The 21,045-nt window shown below is 51.1% G+C and overlaps 1 protein-coding gene across 1 annotated transcript in view; it reads right to left on the bottom strand.

The window, feature by feature from the left end:
- Window positions 1-21,045, bottom strand: part of plxnb3 (plexin B3) — a 70,650-nt gene that overhangs the window by 23,856 nt on the left and 25,749 nt on the right. Inside the window, 7 exon segments of the mRNA XM_035380880.1 lie at window positions 1,096-1,255; window positions 1,742-1,874; window positions 2,660-2,760; window positions 3,434-3,562; window positions 7,252-7,431; window positions 12,420-13,187; window positions 13,189-13,645. Coding sequence (XP_035236771.1) covers window positions 1,096-1,255; window positions 1,742-1,874; window positions 2,660-2,760; window positions 3,434-3,562; window positions 7,252-7,431; window positions 12,420-13,187; window positions 13,189-13,629 — 1,912 coding nt within the window. The 5' untranslated portion in view covers window positions 13,630-13,645.

The raw sequence follows: 21,045 nt of genomic DNA, 5'->3' as shown, positions 1-21,045 counted from the left end.
AGTGGCGCAGCCCGTAGAGCGCTAACCACATGCTCAACGTGAGCCGTGGTTAGAATCCGACCGCCGACCTTTGTCGCACGTCTCTCTCTCTCTCTCCTCCTCCTAATTCTTCCTGTCTCTCTACATTGTTCTATCAAATACAGGGTAAAAACCCAAAAAACATATTTTTTTTAAAATGGCATTTGACTCATTTGTAAATACTCATGAAAATGCAGCGTTTGCTGTATCAGTTTTAAGTTTAAAAAGCGCGTTCAATTACACTCAGGCTTTGAAGTTCTTTATTCAACCTTCATTCGGTCTCCCCGAGCGTTAAATAATTATTTTTGGCGAGGCCTAGGAGCACGGAGACGCCGGCTAAATTTCATTAAGAACGTCAAAGCAAGCTTCGTCAATTAGGCAGCGGACTGCCCGCTAACTGTAGCATTTCCATTAAAAGCGTCTGCCTGAAACGGGCTTCCGGGGGGAGTCACGTGTCCGATTAGGAGCGCTGCGGAAGAAAGCCGAACGATGAAAGGAGGCTTAACTGGAAGCACAGCCGTCCTCGCGCCGAAGGATCAGCACTTTCAAATATACATACTGAGATTTGAATAAGTACACACGCGGGGAGTACCTGCCTCCAAATTTAATTAAAGTGCCACGTTTCCAAAAACTCGCTAAAATATTCAGCGATAGACACGTTTTGCCCCCCCCCCCCCCCCCCCCCCCCCCCCCCCCCCCCCCCCCCCCCCCCCCCCCCCCCCCCCCCCCCCCCCACTGGTTAGCCTCTGAAACCTTGTTTCGGCATCAATAAGAAGTGGAATTGCTATCGCCATAATAATATGAATAATTGAATGGCGTGCTAATTAATGAGGGTGTCAAGTCTCCTCTACCTCTTATATCCGTTTAACACAGGCAAAGTGAAGAAATGACAAAGGGCAACATAACTGCCACAATTTTCGAAAACACTGTATACATTTTACACGCATGACTACAAATTTTTCAAAAATATAAATTTCACAAATAATTGTGCAATGCACATGGGGGTAATGCGTTAACCGCTAATTTATGCGAAACATACCCGGTGATGTCACCGGACAGCGACCCAATGAGACTCACCCGTGCCAGGAGGGCTCTGTGGGAGGTCCTCCGGCAGCGGTGATTGACACACGATGCTGGTCTCCTTGACGACCGCGGGCTGATCACGCAGGTCGCCGAATGAGCAGGTCAGGGCCTCCTCCTCCGACAGAGAGGGCAACTGCACCACTGTGAGGGAGACCTGGGGGGGGGGGGGGGGCGGGGTGACAAGCCCCCGAGGGGGGGGGGGGGGAGGGTGCTCAGACATGCTAAATTCTACAAAGATTCAACAAAACACTCGCTAACGAACACACACGCCTCTGACGTGCTAACGGATATATCTGCAGCTTGATGAGCAGCAACGAAGACGCATTTACACGTTACACGAAGCAGGAAAAAACTGCGGAAAGGAAGACGCGCTGCCATCGCTACAGACGAGCCACTTTCAACACCAAGCATTAATGAGCTGCAAGTATCGAGCAAACAGGCTTAGAGGCTGAGAACTGAAAGAAAACTCCCACAGCAGAGAGGTTGAACGCGTTTACCATCACACCACCTCCACCCGAGCTCTTTTGACTCCTGCCGGGCCCTTATCGTAAATAACAGTCCGATCTTAACTGAACCGCCAGGTAAAATAAAGGTTAAATTAACTGGTAAAAAATCACACAGGTGTGTTAAGGGCAGGTACCTGCGTCCGCTCCTCTCTGCTCTGAACGGCTGGACTGAGGCTCTCCACCGTCACACACTTGTTTCCGTGACGATAGCTCCAGAGCCAGTGATTGGCCCGCGCCTGCCGGGAGCATTCCAGCTTGCGGGTGCATCTGAGGAGAGGGGACAGCCAATGGGCAGGTGAGAGATTCAAGCACCAATAATGAGTGCGGCTTCAAGACAACATGGTTCTAATAAGGTGAGGTAAGTTCGGACACAATGAGGTACAGAATGTATGATGGGTTTTTACACATTCTGAAAATTAAGAGTTCATGATCACAGGAGACTTCAAAATTTCAAGTAAGCTTTGTTAAAAAAAAAAAGAAGTATGGCGAGCAATAAATTCTTCCGCTTTGCTGATGAGCTTGATAGAAAAAAACAACACATATCTGTATATTTTATTCTGTATAACTACTAAAGAAACGAGATGGTCTCGGACCAAATCCGGACCGTGCCAGTGCCGACTGTAGCCAGTAGCTCCACAGGGTGACGTGCAACTGCATATTGAAGTCACCTAGGTTCCGGGAGGGTACGGTCTGTTAGGGGCCAGCAGATCATCACTATTTAGGGACCCCTGACGATCCACAGGGTACCCCATGGACCGCACGCTAAAGCCGCATACGAAAGGTCTTCCTCTGACTCCACTCTGTGAGCGTAGCTGTAGTCAGCGGTGTGAAAAGAAGCAGCTGGCAGCACCATGCGGTTCGGTGGGGAACCGCGTTGGTCTACAGTACAACCGAGTCGGCAGTGGGGCTCGCACGCGGTTGCGGGTTACAGACAAGTCGGTCGGTCCAGATTAGGGCGGGATTTGGACATCCTCAACCCCACATTGGGGGGGCACCAAATGTATTGTTTTTAAAAAATAATAATACATTTAAAAAGTCCCGGACTGCAGTACCTGCCCTCCAGCACACACCAGCCGCAGAAGGGGTCCCAGGCAGACAGGCAGGAGTCGCAGTCCATGTGTCGCCCACACTGAGAGACGGGCACCTTGGTCACCTGGGGGAGACAGGTAGGGTCACACTGCAGGTCGGGTCACACCGCTTCTCTGTACCAAGCTTCATTTGGGAATCTACCAGTTAAGAATTATTTTACAAGTGAGCAGATTCAGTGACTTTCAAATGGCTGCATTGTTTTTCCCCCACTATACATTAAAATGCTTGGTGTTAATTCAACTCTAACAAAGTACATATGAGTCCGCGGTGTACAAAGTCACACATCACAGTGACTGAGAACTGGCTTCGACAGACACCTGATTCTACTTTTGAAGCTCTTGACTGAAGAGCATGATTAGTTAATTCACTGAATTAGGTGTATTAGTGCTAGAGCTAAAACAGAAACCTGCATCCACACCACCACTCTGTATATTTCATTCTAAATCCACCTCCCCCCCCCTCGTTACATGTACCCCCATTCCAGCACTTTTTGGTAATTTGTATTTGTCCTAATACTGTAGCTTATTCTTCTGCCTAGTTGGCTTTGCAGAGGTTAGGTCAGAATAGTGTTCACTGTGTGAACTAAACTGTGTTCTTGGCCAGAAATAGCTGTACAAAATAAGTATTGTATCTTACTGAACCTGTGTTTTGTAGCTGTCCATGACCATGAAATGTAACGTAATGTAATGGGTACGACTGGACCCCCGAGGCCACAGGGGCCATTTCGTTCCTCTCACCCGGCTCCGGGTCATGACGTAAACACTCTGTCCGGTAGCGTCCAGCAGCAGGTCAGCGTTGACGGGGCTGTCCTTGTCCACCAGCACCGTCTCATACAGACTCCCATTGCCGTCAGGCTTCAGGAACACCTGGGGGGGGGGGGGGGGGGGGGGGGGGGGGGGGGGGGGGGAGGGGGACACACAGACACACACATGTAAAAAAAAAAAAAACACTGTAAGGTCATGCCTACCTCTGGCACTGAGATCCGGCCAGCCCTCACAGGTGTGACCTTCAAGGACGTGACGTGTGACCTTCAGGATATGGAGGCGGGGTTAGGACCAGAAACGAGCAACAGTACAGCTTAATGAGTAACTGGGCTTTTAATCTCAAAGCTGTAGGTTTGATTCCCAGAAAGGTCACTGCTGCTGTAGCCTCGAGTACTACTTCCTCTCTACTGCTTTAGTATATATTGGATACTATGCAGTATGAACAGATACTATGTAAGGTAAAAGGCATGAACATGTCGCAACCTTTATGCAACGTTTACGCAACGTTTGTGTAAGTCGCCCTGGATAAGAGTGCCTGCTAAACGGCAGTGAGTGAGGCAAAGCTCAGTCCAAGGGAACTATCAGCTGCCATGTTGTGTGAGCTCTGCTGTAAGGATGAGTGCCTAGGGGGGTAATACGGAGGCTTTCAAAAACCAGACTGCGCACTTCCAAGAACAAGCCTTTCAGGAACAAACCTGTTTTGCCCTCCCAAGCACACCCCCCCCCCTCCATCCCCACCCGCAATCCCACCCCTATCCCCACCCCCATCCCCAATCCCACCCTCCACACACTCCACACACTCCTTTGGAAATGAAATGAGTCAGTCCGACACGTGACTCTGCTCCTGCGCTCATGAGCTCATGCTAATCCTGGGCCGTCGGCCCGGAGTGTTTTCAAAAACACCGCGCCGCAGCCACGAGGAAGTCTCTGCGATCAAAACAAAAACATTTAAATTCAGGACAGGGTGGGTGGGTGAGGTGAGGTTCAACTTCTGATTCATCCCCGCAGAAAGCGTGTGTGCTGTAACAGCAAGCACACGTCAGCTCCGCACACGCCTGTCACTCAGACAAGCGTCAACAAGAACAAGACCACTCCAACAGCTGCCGTTTCAGTCGTTTTTTTTTTTTTTTTTTTTTTTTTTAAATGTAAATTTTTAAAACTCTAATCGTGCACATTCCTTAAAGGTACAGGAAGATCGCAGGAAATAGCACAATGGGAGACGGTTGATTTGAGGCAGATTTGTTCAAGTGCGTACTTGTTGAGGTCAGCATTCTTCACATTGCCACCTTCCTGCTTCTCATACATAAAATTGCAAGCTGGCCTGAAGCACTATTTTTGAATATTTAACAAGCAGAATTTACTGCTACCAGGGAGTTTTTTATCAAAATGTTAAAACTGATATCTTCTCGTAGACATGACTAGCCAATCCTCTATTCTTTACACAGTAAATCTGACAGGTGCAACCCATCTGTAAGCATACGGGATGTACCAATACCCAAAAATGAAAATGAGATGAAAATCTGTGGAAGAGAATTGTTCCTATTCAAATACTCCACATGCAAAAATAAAGCACTCCAGGTCTAAGAATGATTTGGTGCAGTCAAAACATGTCAAAACAAACACATTCATGCACAAAATATGGAGTGCTTTATTGATACATCTGGAGTATATAAACAGCATTTGAATAAGAACAATTCAAATGCTGTTTAAAAACTGAATGTGTAATAGTAAAGGACTGCACTGCATATCTAAGAATAATTGTTGGCTCATTCACAACAAAAATATTCACGCACAATATATTCACGGTACATAATTCCTTATTGCCTCCTTTGTTTTTGAGCGTAATACATGAGCTAAAAAAGGAACTGAAAGCTAGCTGTGTATTTTCTTGCGTAAACTACCCAACATGTCAAGGCCACAAAATTGTTTTTTACTAGGGTTCACATTAAAGAAGTGTCTTTTCTTCCACGAAGCAGCTGAAGAAAGATACTTTCTGCATCAAAAAAGAAACTGTCACCAACTTGATTCTTGAGGCGGTCTTAAAATGAATCAAAGTGAAGCCACTGATGGTCTGAGCGTGCGCTAGTCTACGGTCTCATAAGTTCACAAAGACGGGAACAAAATCAAAATCGGGAAGACAATAATGGACCGCAAAACAGGCTCTGTCTGGTTCGAGCGCGTGGAAGAAAAAGAAGGAACTGCCTTTTACCCCAGACAGGTTTATAAAAAGTAACGTGGCCGCCAACGCTGCCGCTGAATCGCAGTGACGCAAGTTCAGCTGGTGGCGGCTGGTACCATAAATTTAGAATGACTTGGCAATTCAGTAAACAAACTTCCATTCTTAAAGACAATGGGCTTGAAATAAAATGCGATAATTATTTGCTTCGGTTGAAGAGACTACGCTGAGATGTGGATGATACGCTGTATTTAGCCAAACTTCAGAATGCAGAACCGCATTTGGTTCCTGCACAAGGAATTCTCATTCCTAATTTTTTTTTTAACAAAATTGGCACGAGTAAAACTATCATCGCACAGCGCTATGAATACTGTATTTCATTAAAAGCCGTGTTAAAACAAGCACAGCTCAGTTCACTGATATCACGTTGCTAAAACATGGCAGCACATTTTTTTTTATTAATTTTTTTTAAAACACATACTCTCATTGTGGCATGAACTTGGTTTCTATGACTACAGCACTTGCACAGAAATAAAACCAGTGAGAAGTGAAGCTGTTCTGATCCAGCGGGGGCTGGATTTCGGTTAAACATCCCGACGTCTTTGCGTTTCCCACGCAGGCATTACAAAGGACGACCACGCTGTGGGAGAAAACGGATGAAGCCCTCGAACGGGGTGGGGGTCAGGGGTTGAACGGAACGGTAGCTAAGTACGGAGAGTGAGTCCCTCCTCCCCTGTCTTTGACTGAACACCCCCCCCCCCCCCGGCCTACGTACTTATATTTACCATGTACATATTCTCATGGACCATGGCTGATCTTTGTCTTGACAGTTACACAGAGAGCAACTGACAAATCAAGTCAAATTCCTCGTATCCATAGAAACACACTTGGCCAATAAAGTCTGATTCTGACTCTGATTCTGATTCCATGGCAGGACTCTATGGTGCTCCCATTTAAGGAGCAGACTGATGTGTCCTGACTGTAGAAATAATTTAGGAGCACATCGACTGACTGGGATGCATTGGTGGGCTCCTCAATTTTTCAGCTTAGGGGCAGGAGTGCACTTTGGAGGGGAAAAACGTCAGCGTAGAGCCCTGTATGGAAGACTGGCAAGGTGACTCTGACTCACTGCTTCTGCTGGTCAGTGCATGCACACGTGTGTGTGTGTGTGTGTGTGCGTCCATTGCATTTCTAACATTAGTGCATGCGTGTGTGCGTGTGTGTGCACTGCATTTCTAACATTAGCGCATGCGTGTGTGTGTCTGAGCATAGCATTTCTAATATTAGTGCATAATGTGCGTGGGTGTGTGAGTGTGTGAACATTGCATTTCTAACCTTAGCGCATGTGTGTGTGTCTGCATATCTAATGTTAGCATGTGCGTGTGTGTGTGTGTGTGCACATTGCATTTCTAACATTAGTGCATGTGTGTGTGTGTGTGCATTTCTAACATTAGTGCATGCGTGTGTGTGTGTGTGTGCATTTCTAACATTAGTGCGTGTGTGTGCATTTCTAACATTAGTGCATGCGCGTGTGTGTGTGTGTGTGTGTGCGTGTGTGCATTTCTAACGCGGTGGGGACCCGCGCGGGACGTGTTTTTTTCGGACGGGGGCGTACCTTGTGCAGCTGCCCCCTCCTGTCCCCCAGCAGCACGACGGTGTGGCCCACTTCATTGGCCGAGGCCACGGCCGTCAGCTGCTCGTTCCACGTCAGGATGGGCGCGGCCGAAAGCGGGATGGCGCTGGCGATGGGGCTCGGGGTGTGCTCCCCTCCACAGGGGTACTCGTTTAGGACGTTCTGGGGTGCGTCCGGGGGGGGGGGGGGGAAGGGGGGGGGGCAGGGAGAGGGGAGAGAGAGAGAAACCTGAGTGACATCACGTTCACCATCCATAACTCTGTCTGGGTCTCACATTTCCAACTACAACTGTGCCGTGCAAAGATCAGTCACAAGGGCCAAAGCGACTAAAAATAGAGAACTTGTACGGTTGGGCCACGCAATGCCAGCAGGGGGAGACAGAGAGATGTTCGTCAGATGTGCTGCAGGAGAATTTACATGATACCGCACGTATGGGAGCACAGCATTCACTGTTTAGGGGGGGGGGGGGATTGGGGAGGGAGTGGGGGGGGGGGGGGTGAGCAAATCTACTGGAACAAACAAGGCAGCAGAAGCAGGATACTGTTAGGCTGCTAATCAAAACTCTCCCTGGAGCACTTCTCACATATTTTCCACAGAAACAAACCAAACAAAAAAAATAAAAAAGAACAATAAATTCTCCAACGAGGAGATGAAAGAAAGGTTTAGGGTTTAACTCCAGCTCCAGGCAGGTGTTCAGGAAGCGTTCATCGGAACAGTTGAGTATTATAGAAACTGTGAGAGGGCAACTTGCGTGAAAATATCAAAAACAAAATCTTGGCAGTAAAAATAATTGGGAGAACAATACAAAGAAAATAGGGTGAAAAGACAACCGTCACACAAGGATGTGTGCGGATGAAAGCATGCCAGGTTACGCTAGGCTACGCTCATCACATACTGACATTAAAAATGGCGGTTGGACAAAGAGAGACCTCTTTGTCCAACTATACGAGAGAACTATACGACTTACGGAACACACTCCCACAGAATCTGAACACACCTACTCCCAGGGAACCACAACTATTCAACTCATCAACCGCGCCACATCCCACATCCCACTCATTCCCCCAGAATCAAAGCGTTTCCACTGTCAGGGTCTCAGGGCAAACCTACTCAACAGGCTTACTGTACATAAACAGTGTCACAGACAACACTTCCACACAGAACTAACACCAAGTGACCCACAGTCAACCAACGTCAATCATATGCAAACCTGCCACTCCCTAAGGTGACACTCGCATAGACAAACACAGACTGCTCTCAGCTCGTAAAGATAAAAATGTACTTTAGCTGATTACTCCGCTGTCATTTTGGACTTATTTTCAATTTCAGAATACAACAAACAATATTTGCGAAATTAGAGAAATAAACTTTTGATAGACCATTGACCCGTTAAGTAATGGCAACTATCAAAAAAATAAAAACACAAAATAAGACTTCAGACTTTATTTGAGGGTTATTCCTCCTTTTTAAAACGGTCTCGGGTTTATTATTATAAAAACAAGATAACCAGGATGCGTGAAAAGATCATCCTGGTTATCTTGTTTTGGTGAGAGAGGATAATACCGTGTAACGCCGGAACCACAACACACAGGAGACTCACACGGCCTCACACACACACACACACGCACGCACACACACACACACACACACACACACACACACACACACACACACACACACACACACACACACACACACACACACACACACACACACACACACACACACACACGCCTCCTCAGAATGACAATTTTCATGTGGAGAAAACATGGTGGGATGGTGATTTTAAGTGTTCAATAGACTACCATGGCTGCAATTGTGTGTTCAGTATGACAGTGTGGTGTTGAGAGTTCAGTAGGACAGCATGGTTGATGACTGTGTTGAGTGTGCAGTTAGGCAGCATGGTGTTGAGTGTTGAGGAGGACAGCCTGTTGATGACTGTGTTGAGTGTTCAGTAGGGCAGCATGGTGTTGAGGGAGCTGAGTGTTCAGCAGGACAGCCTGGTGTTGAGTGTTTAGTAGGGCAGCATGGTGTTGAGGGAGCTGAGTGTTCAGTAGTATAGCCTGATGTTGAGTGTTCAGTAGTACAGCCTGGTGTTGAGTGTTCAGTAGGACAGCCTGATGTTGAGTGTGTGAAGTGTTCAGTAGTACTGCCTGGTGTTGAGCGTTCAGTAAGACAGCCTGATGTTGAATGTGTGAAGTGTTCAGTAATACAGCCTGGTGTTGAGTGTACAGTAGGGCAGCATGGTGTTGAGAGTGTGTGAAGTGTTCAGTAGTACAGCCTTGTGTTGAGTGTTCAGTAGGACAGCCTGATGTTGAGTGTGTGAAGTGTTCAGTAGTACTGCCTGGTGTTGAGTGTTCAGTAGGACAGCCTGATGTTGAGTGTGTGAAGTGTTCAGTAGTACAGCCTTGTGTTGAGTGTTCAGTAGGGCAGCATGGTGTTCAGTGAGCTGAGTGTTCAGCAGTACAGCCTGGTGTTGAGTGTTCAGTAGGGCAGCATGGTGTTGAGTGTGTGAAGTGTTCAGTAGTACAGCCTGGTGTTAAGTGTACAGTAGGACAGCCTGGTGTTGAGTGTGCAGAAAGGGCAGCATGGTGTTGAGTGTGTGAAGTGTTCAGTAGTACAGCCTGGTGTTAAGTGTACAGTAGGACAGCCTGGTGTTAAGTGTACAGTAGGACAGCCTGGTGTTAAGTGTACAGTAGGACAGCCTGGTGTTGAGTGTACAGTAGGACAGCCTGGTGTTGAGTGTTCAGTAGGACAGCCTGGTGTTGAGTGTACAGTAGGACAGCCTGGTGTTGAGTGTACAGTAGGACAGCCTGGTGTTAAGTGTACAGTAGGACAGCCTGGTGTTGAGTGTTCAGTAGGACAGCCTGGTGTTGAGTGTTCAGTAGGACAGCCTGGTGTTAAGTGTACAGTAGGGCAGTGAGGATGTGGGTCAGGGGAGCTCTGCCAGATGCAGGATTAAGCAGGATTTTTATACTCGGCTCTGGACTAAAAGCATCGCTGCAGAGAAACCGTCCTCTAATGCATTACACACTACAGCGCACGCAAATGCACAAAGACACTCACACAGACACACACGCACGCACGCACACACACACAGCCACACACAAATACACACGCGCACACACACATATACATAAACACACACATATACACATGAGAACTCACATACACGCACACAAACAGAAACACACACACACACACACACGCAGCCACACACAAATACACACACACATATACATAAACACACACATATACACATGCAAACTCACATACACGCACACAAACAGAAACACACATATACACACACACACACATATACACACATAAAAACACACACACACACACACACACACTCGGCTCAAGCATGGACGCAGATTCATTAGGGGAAGGGGGCAACTCTCAGTAAACATAAAACAAAATTAAAGAAAACATCCTGTTTGTCATCCTCACCAAAGTTGAAATGAGACCCATGTCCTTGAGCTCAAGTGATAAATGCTGAGAATGAGTGCATTTTTATGGTGATAATGCGCTTAGCATCACACGCAGAGGAAGCCAACAAGCAGCACCCAGAGAGGACACAAATCTCAGTGCATCCCAGCATGCTCGTGGTAATTTATTGTGAGTGACCGGGTCTGAGTGGGGATGGTAATTTACTGTGAGTGACCAGGTCTGTGCGGGGATGGTAATTTACTGTGAGTGACCGGGTCTGAGTGGGGATGGTAATTTACTGTGAGTGACCAGGTCTGAGCTGGGATGGTAATTTACTGTGAGTGACCAGGTCTGAGCTGGGATGGTAATTTACTGTGAGTGACCGGGTCTGAGCTGGGATGGTAATTTACTGTGAGTGACCAGGTCTGAGCGGGGATGGTAATTTACTGTGAGTGACCAGGTCTGAGCTGGGATGGTAATTTACTGTGAGCGACCGGGTCTGAGCAGGGATGGTAATTTACTGTGAGTGACTGGGTCTGAGTGGGGATGGTAATTTACTGTGAGTGAGCGGGGATGGTAATTTACTGTGAGTGACCGGGTGTGAGCGGGGATGGTAATTTACTGTGAGTGACCGGGTCTGAGCGGGGATGGTAATTTACTCTGAGCGGGGATGGTAATTTAGTCTGTGAGACCCGGGTCTGAGTCATGCTAAGGTCCCTAGGGTTCATTCACACACACAGTACCAGTGCAGGAAGACGGAAAGGAAAGCCTTCGTCTGAAATGCGAGCTTAATGAAGGCTGCACAGAGCTCGTTAGCGTGCAGCAGTGTCCCGTCCACACTCCGGATCTGGGAGCGGGGGTTTTTTTTGATCGAAGGGCGCTGCAGGAACCAGGTCCCACCGGAGGGAGGGTCGGCGGAGCCTGACCCAAACGGGGCGCTCCATTCTGAGGATTAGCGCCTATGAAGCAGCTGGAGTTAATCTGCCTGAGGGCAGCTGCCAGTCACGGACTCGCGTGAATTACACGCGCCCCCCCCAAATCCTGCCCCCTACCCCCCCCTTACCCACCCCCACTCCCTCCCATCCTGCTCTGCGTGACGGCCCCCTCTCTCCTGACCTCGGCCCGCGGGATCCGATTTCCGTTGGCCGCACACGCCCACGCGGGCGAGAGGCGCGGTTTCTCCGCCGGCGCTTTGGGGGCGAGTGACGCGTCCGGACAGCTGCAGGCCGCGCGTGCGGAGGGGGGGACTGGGGGGTGGCGGGGGCTGCGGGACAGAGGGGGGTGGGGAGGGGGCGAGTGGGGAGGGGCGGGGGGGGGGAGGGGGCAAGTGGGGAGGGGCGGGGGGGGGTGTCGGCGAGTGGGGAGGGGCGGGGGTGGGGAGGGGGCGAGTGGGGAGGGGCGGGGGGGGGGGAGGGGGCGAGTGGGGAGGGGCGGGGGGGGGTGTCGGCGAGTGGGGCGGGGCGGGGGGGGGAGGGGGCGAGTGGGGAGGGGCGGGGGGGGGGGGAGGGGGCGAGTGGGGAGGGGCGGGGGGGGTGTCGGCGACTGGGGAGGGGCGGGGTGGGGAGGGGGCGAGTGGGGAGGGGCGGGGTGGGTGTCGGCGAGCGAATGGGGGGTTTAGGGGTTGGGGGGGGTGTCGGCGAGCGAGGAGGGCAGGGGGGGGGGGGGGGGGGGGGTGTCGGCGAGAGAGGAGGGCACAGGGGCGGGGCGGGGGGGGTTACCTGAGACAGACGCAGGCAGGCGGACGACACCTCGTACTCGATGTAGGCCTCCTCCTGGCCCTGCGTGCCGCGCCCCTCCTGCGTGTAGCACAGCAGCTGCGCCCGCTGCAGCGCGCGGTCCAGCTCCGCCAGGCCGTACGCGCACAGCGCCGAGCGGGCCGCGGGCACCGGCGTGGACGCCTGCCCCGTCGCCATGGCCACGAACAGGTGGGGGGCGCCGCGGAGCTGGCCCAGCGCCGCCGCCTGCGCCAGGTTGTGCCCGCCCCGGCACTCCAGCGGCGCCTCCACGTACGAGTAGAAGCTGGCGTCGCCCGCGCACAGCCGCGACACGTAGGTGCGGTAGTCCCGCATGCCGCGCACGTCGCGCCGCGAGAACAGGAAGTAGACGTGCGCGCCGTGCCGCAGCGCCGCCACGAAGTTGTTGTTGTACTCGGAGTAGCTGCCCACCACCAGCTTGCCCAGCTCCTCGTGGGAGAAGGCGGGGGCCGAGTGGCGGGGGCCGGGGGCCAGGCGGCGGGTGGTGATCGGCGGGATGCCGCCGGGGCCTTTGCTGGTGTAGCCGCGGCCCACCAGCATCACCAGCGCGCCCCTCTGCTCCACCACCACGCCCACCGTGGACACGCGCGGGTCGTTGGCCGCCACGTACTGCGTGTCCACCGGGTTCTCCGTGCGGTACAGCACCCGGGACACGTTCCCCAGGCTGCGCTTCTCGCAGATGCCCTGCAGGACCGTCCCGCACACGACCAGGCGCCGGCGGTCCTCCTCGTCCCGTCCCCCCCCCCTCCTCCTCCTCCTCCTCCTCGCTCCCCCTCTCCACCAGCAGCAGGATCTTGTTGGTGTTGTCGGTCTCCCGGGCCTGGGTGCAGTCGCGCGGGTCGATGGGGGGCAGGCAGTCGGGGCTGTCCAGTTTGGGCCCCGTCCTGCCCAGGGAGACGGGCCGCAGGTCCGGGGAGAGGTGGTGGAGGAAGTTCACCCCCCCGACGTAGACGTGCCCCGTGGCGGGGTCCAGGAGGAGGTGGCTGAGGGGGGCGCCGTCGAGCGCAACGGTCAGGGGGTCGGGTGGGACGGTGTAGGCGGGGGCGGGGTCGCCGGGCGGGGGGGCCTTGCCCGGCCCGGCCCGGGCGAGGGGAAGCGGGGGCAGCAGCAGCAGCAGCACCAGGGGCCACCACCAGATGGCGAGGAGGAGCAGCAGGGGAGCGGCGGCCGGCATGGCACCCCCTTACCTGCTGAAGAAGAAGACGAAGAGGAAGAGGAAGAAGAGGAAGAGAGCGGCCGTTATTACGAATGCATGAACGGCGCTCCGTAGCGCCTGCAAACTCACTTCAATCGCTCTCTCTCTCTCTCTCTGAGCACGCCACAAAGACCCGTCAGCATCGCAAGAGCCCCCCGCTCTTCAAAGGCCCGCCTCGGTCCTCCACGCGTCGAGGCGCTCCTCCCCAGAACACCCCGCTCGGCGTTCAGAGAGCCGCCCCCCTTCGTTCTGACGAGACGGCCTCGCCTCGATCGAGCCCGGCGCGCAATCGAGACCCGCTCAGGACTGCGAGAGAGCGCACGCAGCTCCCGTCCGAACCGCGCCCTTCGAGCAGAAACGATCGGCTCACTGGCGCACGTTCCTCACACAGCCCCACATTAGAGGGGAATAAAGAGGGGAGCAAAGCCAGAGCCAGAGGATTTTTCATTAATATTTTTATGAGACGGAGTTGGGCTACCAATTAAAATGGCGCCAGCGATCAAAGGGAAACGGACCCTCTCAGGCAAAGCCAGGCTGCCGGCTCAGCCGCTTTCTGGGAAAAACAGAAGGCTAAATTAGAAGTTCGACCTCTGAAAGAAATCCTCGTACGTCCGGTGGGGTTTTGGGGCCGCTGCTTCTTCTGCACGCTGGCGTTTTTGAAAATCCCGGGTGAAAAATAATAAAGACGGAATGTTGAGATAGAACCACCGCCATTTCAAACGGCGCAGAAAACAGACCAAAAAAAAGATATTTAAAAAAAAAATAAACATTTTAATCAGTTTGACTTCAGTTTTAGTTTTTTTTTTTTTTCAAGGCCTAATGAATACACCAGTACACTGGATGCAACTTTTGGTTTTTGAAATTCTGCAGACGTGATGTGGCGTGGATGAACGCGCGGGAGATTCATCTTTAATTTATGGCTCCGCACGCAGAAATGTCTGGAGGCTCGGGATATGAAAGGAGAGCGAAAGAAGAAGAAGAAAAAAAAAACTGCCGTTCTTCGCTTGATCAGTATTCACACCCTCCTGCTCGCGATCCTGCCGCTATTCTGTAAGAAAGAGGCCGACGCCATCACCTTCACCAGCGACGCAACAACAACAACAAAACACAAAAAGGGCACACCTATAAGCTACAGAGATCAACAGACTATTCAAATATTTTATTTGGTTAAATTCTCGTCACGCGGATTCGACTTCGCTGAAGAGCGGATCCAAAACGAGGAGCCTTCCATTCCCAGAATTCTCTCTGGTTGGCTCTCTCTTCTTCTTCTTCTAGCCCCGCCAGTCCGCAGAGTGCACACCAGCACATAAAAAACCATCATCAGCGCCACACTGGGATCAGCCCGGGGGCGTTCGCGGGCTTATTCAGATCAGCAGCCGAACAGCAGGCACGCAGGACATCTGCACACGCTCTCACACAAACATCATCTCGCCATGGTTACGGGGAACAGCACAAGGCGCGCCATTATTCAGCCAATGGGGTAAAGAGCAGCATTTACGGAAAACGCTCATGGCGAGTTGCGTATATGATACCCCCCCTTGCCCATCCCCCCCCCCCTACAATATCTAACTTGGGATTATGGGTAAATGCCCAGGGATGAACAGCGGGGTGTAATCCCAGGAGAAAGATGCTTTTTATTCTCCAGCCCTCAGAGCAAAACCAGGAGCGCGATAAACTGAGCTGAACTGGGCTGAGGCGCGATAAACAACGCATTTTTTACGGAGCGTCGGAGAAGAAAACCGATCCCCCTTTTCCGACCGCGCGAACTCGGTCGCGGTTTTTGCAGCGTCAGCGACGCGCCGTGCCCCTCTCTTAAATCGGCGGGCGACGACCGTCCCAGGACAGTAGGGGAAAACACGGCCCCTGGACCGAGAGAAGAGAACGACGGGTCTTTGTGTTGCCACGGGCAAACCGAACATTAAAAAGGGCCAAAAACGCTAAGCCTGTTAACCTGCTAAAATTTCCACAAAAAGGAGGAAGAGAGCTACAGCGCCATCACACCACTGCACAGCCTGCCTCAGAGATGGGGGGGGGGGGGGAGGCGGGGAGAAAAAGAGACAAAAGTGGCTCGCTATTGTGCTCTTCGTACCACATCCTGTCTACATCCACCCTCGTACTGCACCTCCAAACACAAACCCACCAACCCCCCCATGCCCCCACCCCGCCCCTGACAAGCACATACTTGCTCTGTTGCTAACCTCACTCCAGAGCCCTGTCAAAATTCCACTCCATACCCCGAGAAACACAGCTTCTGCCACAATTACACTGTGTGTGTACACACTGCTACCACTATTACACTGTGTGTGAACACACTGCTGCCACAATTACACTGTGTGTGAACACACTGCTGCCACTATTACACTGTGTGTACACACTGCTACCACTATTACACTGTGTGTACACACTGCTACCACTATTACACTGTGTGTACACACTGCTACCACTATTACACTGTGTGTGAACACACTGCTGCCACAATTACAGTGTGAACACACTGCTGCCACAATTACACTGTGTGTGAACACTGCTGCCACAATTACACTGTGTGTGAACACTGCTACCACAATTACACTGTGTGTGAACACTGCTACCACAACTACACTGTGTGAACACTGCTGCCACAATTACACTGTGTGTGAACACTGCTACCACAATTACACTGTGTGAACACACTGCTGCCACAATTACACTGTGTGTACACACTGCTACCACAATTACACTGTGTGAACACACTGCTACCACAACTACACTGTGTGAACACTGCTGCCACAATTACACTGTGTGTGAACACTGCTACCACAATTACACTGTGTGTACACACTGCTGCCACAATTACACTGTGTGAACACACTGCTGCCACAATTACACTGTGTGTGAACACTGCTACCACAATTACACTGTGTGAACACACTGCTACCACTATTACACTGTGTGAACACACTGCTGCCACAATTACACTGTGTGTACACACTGCTGCCACAATTACACTGTGTGAACACACTGCTGCCACAATTACACTGTGTGTGAACACTGCTACCACAATTACACTGTGTGTGAACACTGCTACCACAATTACACTGTGCACACACTGCTGCTACAATTACACTGTGTGTGCACACACTGCTGCTACAATTACACTGTGTGCACACACTGCTGCTACAATTACACTGCGTGTGAACACACTGCTGCTACAGTTACACTGTGTGTGAACACACTGCTACCACTATTACACTGTGTGTGTACACACTGCTGCTACAATTACACAGTGTGTACACACTGCTGCCACAATTACACTGTGTGTGCACACTGCTGCCACAATTACACTGTGTGTGCACACTGCTGCCACAATTACACTGCGTGTGAACACACTGCTGCTACAGTTACACAGTGTGTACACACTGCTACCACTATTACACTGTGTGTGTACACACTGCTGCTACAATTACACAGTGTGTACACACTGCTGCCACTATTACACTGTGTGTGAACACACTGCTACCTAACTGCGTTTGTTGAGGCTGTAAATGCTAACATTATGAGACACACACACACACTCGCATGCAAGCACACACACACACACATACATACGCACACATTTATACACTCACATGCAGTCACAGACACACACACACACACACACACAAACACACACATTGGCTCAGGCATGCACACACACACACACACACACATGCACGCACGCACGCACGCACGCACACACACACACACACACAGGGCCGCCGGTGCACACAGTATTTGGCTCATTCACGCAGCACAATGCCAAGCGTTCCCACATGTAAGGGAGCCTAAACAACCACTCTGTCCCCATTATGTACACAGCCACTCCAGGGTGCGGAGTCAACAGCGCGACGCTCAGCCACACCCATGTTCCTGTCACAGACGTCAGCGAGCCCTCGAAGGACCCGAGAGCTCTGTTTAGTGAGGGGCCGTGTGCGTTACATCTCCACGCGTTTCTCTGTCAGCACCATCTCCAGCCCCTCTGTCGCCATCTCTGCACGTTTGTGTGTGCGTGTGTGTGTGTGTGTGTTTGAAGCACAGAGCAGGCTACCTCGCTCCATCCAAATCAAAAATGTTAAAAAAAAAAAACACCGTTTTGGTTACCTTAAGTGCTACTATAGCACCAGATCAGCAGTGGGAGGGGTCTCTAGCTGTGCTGAGATAGCATCAGTGGAAATGCCAGACAAACAGCCCAAACACACACAGGTTCAAAGTTCCCCTCGCAACTGTTTTGGCCCTGATGTTATCTCTGACAGGCTTTACAGGTACATGTTTGTTACTCCACCCCCAACCCCCTAGCCCCCTAGCCCCCTAGCCCCCACCCCCACCACCCCCATAGCAAGTGGTGTGCGCCAGAACGCGTTCCGAAACCCCACTGCCGTGGGAGCAACTGCCACCGCTGCCACCACCGTCACCGCGACTACCACCCGCCGCTGCCACCACTGCCACGTGGCAGACAGGCAGGCACGGGCACCCTGGTCCCATGACAGGAGCGGAGACGCGAGGAAGAACCGCAACAAAAAAAAGAGGAACTCTGCGCGAGACGAAAGGGGGGGGCAGGGGCGTTTCGCGGGCGCTTCGCGACGCTCGCTGTCTCCAGGCCATTCCAGCACATTCCAGCGGCAGAGACTACGGCGGCCGCCGCTCTGCCGCCGCTCTGCCGCCGCTCTGCCGCTCTGAACACGGCGCACGCAAGCGACGAGGGATTTACAAAGTCTCTTTGAAGCGGAGCGCGAGTCTGTCAGAGAGCGCTGAGGTGTGTGTGTGTGTGTGTGTGTGTGTGTGAGAGAGAGAGTGTGTGTGTGTGTGAGAGAGAGAGTGTACGTGTGTGTGTGTGTGTGTGATGTGTCAGTGCATGTGTGTGTGAGAGAGAGAGAGAGAGTGTGTGTGTGAGAGAGAGAGTGTACGTGTGTGTGTGTGTGATGTGTCAGTGCATGTGTGTGTGTGAGAGAGTGTGTGTGCGTGTGTGTGTGTATGTGTGATGTGAGTGCGTGCGTATGTGTGTGTGCGTGCGTGTGTGATGTGAGTGCGTGAGTGTGTGTGTGTGTGTAAATGAGTGTGTGCGTGCGTGTATGTGTGCGGTGTGTGTGTGTGTGTGCGTGTGCGCAAGCTTGTGTGTGCGTGTGTGTGTGTGATGTGAGTGCATGTGTGTGCGTGTGTGTGTGCGTGTATGTGTGTGAGAGAGAGAGTGTGTGTGTGTGTGCGTGCGTGTATGTGTGCGTGCGCGTGCGTGTGTGTGTGTGCGTGCGTATGCGCAAGCTTGTGTGTGTGTGTGCATGTCTGGGGTTCACAGTGGTTTAATCATTACCTCTACACGCTGGGTAGGGACCCTCATTTCCATACCCAACACAGACAGAGGGGGAGCAGGTGGAAGAACAGGGAAACAGGGAAGGGTGGAGAGGGAGAGAGTAAGAGAGAGAGACAGAGGGAGAGAGGGACAGGGAAAGAGGGGGAAAGAGAGGGAGGGGGAGAGGGGGGGGAGAAGCAATTGCATGGAAACAGAATAACAATAAAACCAGAGAGTGGCTGATGCAGAAAAGTCAAAAACAAAAGAAAGGGAGTGAGAAAACGGAAAAGAAAACAAAAAGAGATATCCTTCCGGGACTTCTAATCAGGTGGCAAAAATCTTGTCTTTTTTTTTTTTTCCTCGCTGTGTTTTCTTTCTTTTCTATTTATCCCCCTCCTCCTGTTTTGTCTGTGGTGAGCCGTTCTGCCCCCTCTCTACACCCTCTTCTCCTCTACCTCCCCTCCGACTGAGCTCATGAATATCCACCCCCCCCCCCCCCCCCCCCCCCGTATTTCACACACGCTAGATATCATCAAGATGCTTGACAAGCAAGCCAGGCTTGTGAGTTAGGGTTGCCAGCACACAGTGTGTACACCAGCAGTCCTGGGGGAGTCAGACTGGTAACAATCACCACAGCAAGAGTAACTCTCCTGCAAAGGAGCCAATTACAGTGACCGTTAAAAAAAATTAAAAAAACGAATAACCTTTTAGCTTTACATATCAAGGTGAAACTATTCTGGGGGGTATTTAGAGAACGCTGAAATGTGTACACATCTGAAAATATTTTATTTTGGGGGAACTATATTCTGTAGTATGTACAGAGTAGTAATTACGGTCATTCACAAACGTCACCACAACTACTACAACATATGGAAGTAAGTGACAAGCATAATTTATAATGATTTCCCTAGAGAGACCATTTTACAGTATGAAATATGACCACTGATTGCTCAATTAAAGTGCAGAACAGGTGCACGTGAAGTGGTCAAATCGTGGCTTAATTCCAAAAACCGATTCTCCGCTGGAACCGTCGTGTGAAATTTCAATTTAAAATAAGCGTGGCCTTGCTATTCACAAACGCACACACTGGCAAACACAGTGATGAACAACAGAAGAGCAGAACAGAAGAGCAGCAGCTACTGAAGTCATTTGTAACGTGGTTAAAATGAGAAGAAGAAAGAAAAAAAACACTTCAGAGCATAAACATTCCCACACGAAGCATTCCTCTTTCGGTTCAATCGCTATTTTCATGCGCGTTTATCGCCCCACCCAGCTGAAACAGCTGCATTTTTGCCCGGCAGTTTGAAGTTGGTAATGAGCATGAACGCCGAGTTGAAAGCTCCCCGACGTGTTTACAAGACGCCTTTTTTTCCCCTTCCAGACGAAAGATGAAATCCCTCTTTGAAGGATGGAGAAAAATGCTAATTGAAAGAATAAAATCCCAGATTAAAAAAAAAAAAAAAAAAACGACATGTTGGAGGGGTTTGTGTTAAGAACAATACAGAGAGTGTCAACATGAGCAGCAAATTACACATCCACATGCTGACCACATTCTGAATAACTAGTACCCCTGGGAGTCCGGGGGGGGGGAGGAGGGGGGGCTGCGAGGGGGTGGTGCCGGTGGTTGTGATGTGGGGAGGGGGGGGTGCCAAAGGGGGGGAGACAATGGAGCAGGAGAGAAAGGGGAAGAGAGAGAAGACGGAGGATATTCACATTCCTCGCTCTGTGTGCGTCTAGAGTGTGGATGGAGGCGCGTGTCTCCCCACACAGACGTGTCACTGACATGGATTGGCTGGCTAGCTAGCTAGCTCAGCAGCACTCATTCTCAGAAAAGCCACAAACTGTCACACAGGAAACTGAACGGAGGCCGCAAAAGAAAATATTGAACAGCCTTTAAAATGCCGTGCACCAATTTTAGAACACGGTCAGGTGAAATCCGGATGTGGACTTAACTTGCGCAAACTACAGCAACACTTCTTTTTGCAAAGTGACCAACTTGGAGCAAAAACAAATGTGCGATAATGCGAGTGCTTGACAGAACTTGACAGAAGGCAAACTGGTCTACGATTTTATTCAAGAATTCGATTTTCGGG

The sequence above is a fragment of the Anguilla anguilla genome, chromosome 11, assembly GCF_013347855.1.
Source record: "Anguilla anguilla isolate fAngAng1 chromosome 11, fAngAng1.pri, whole genome shotgun sequence".
Taxonomy (NCBI): Eukaryota; Metazoa; Chordata; class Actinopteri; order Anguilliformes; family Anguillidae; genus Anguilla; species Anguilla anguilla.
The sequence above is the reverse complement of the archived record's forward strand: the minus strand, read 5'-3'. Positions and strand labels throughout refer to the sequence as shown.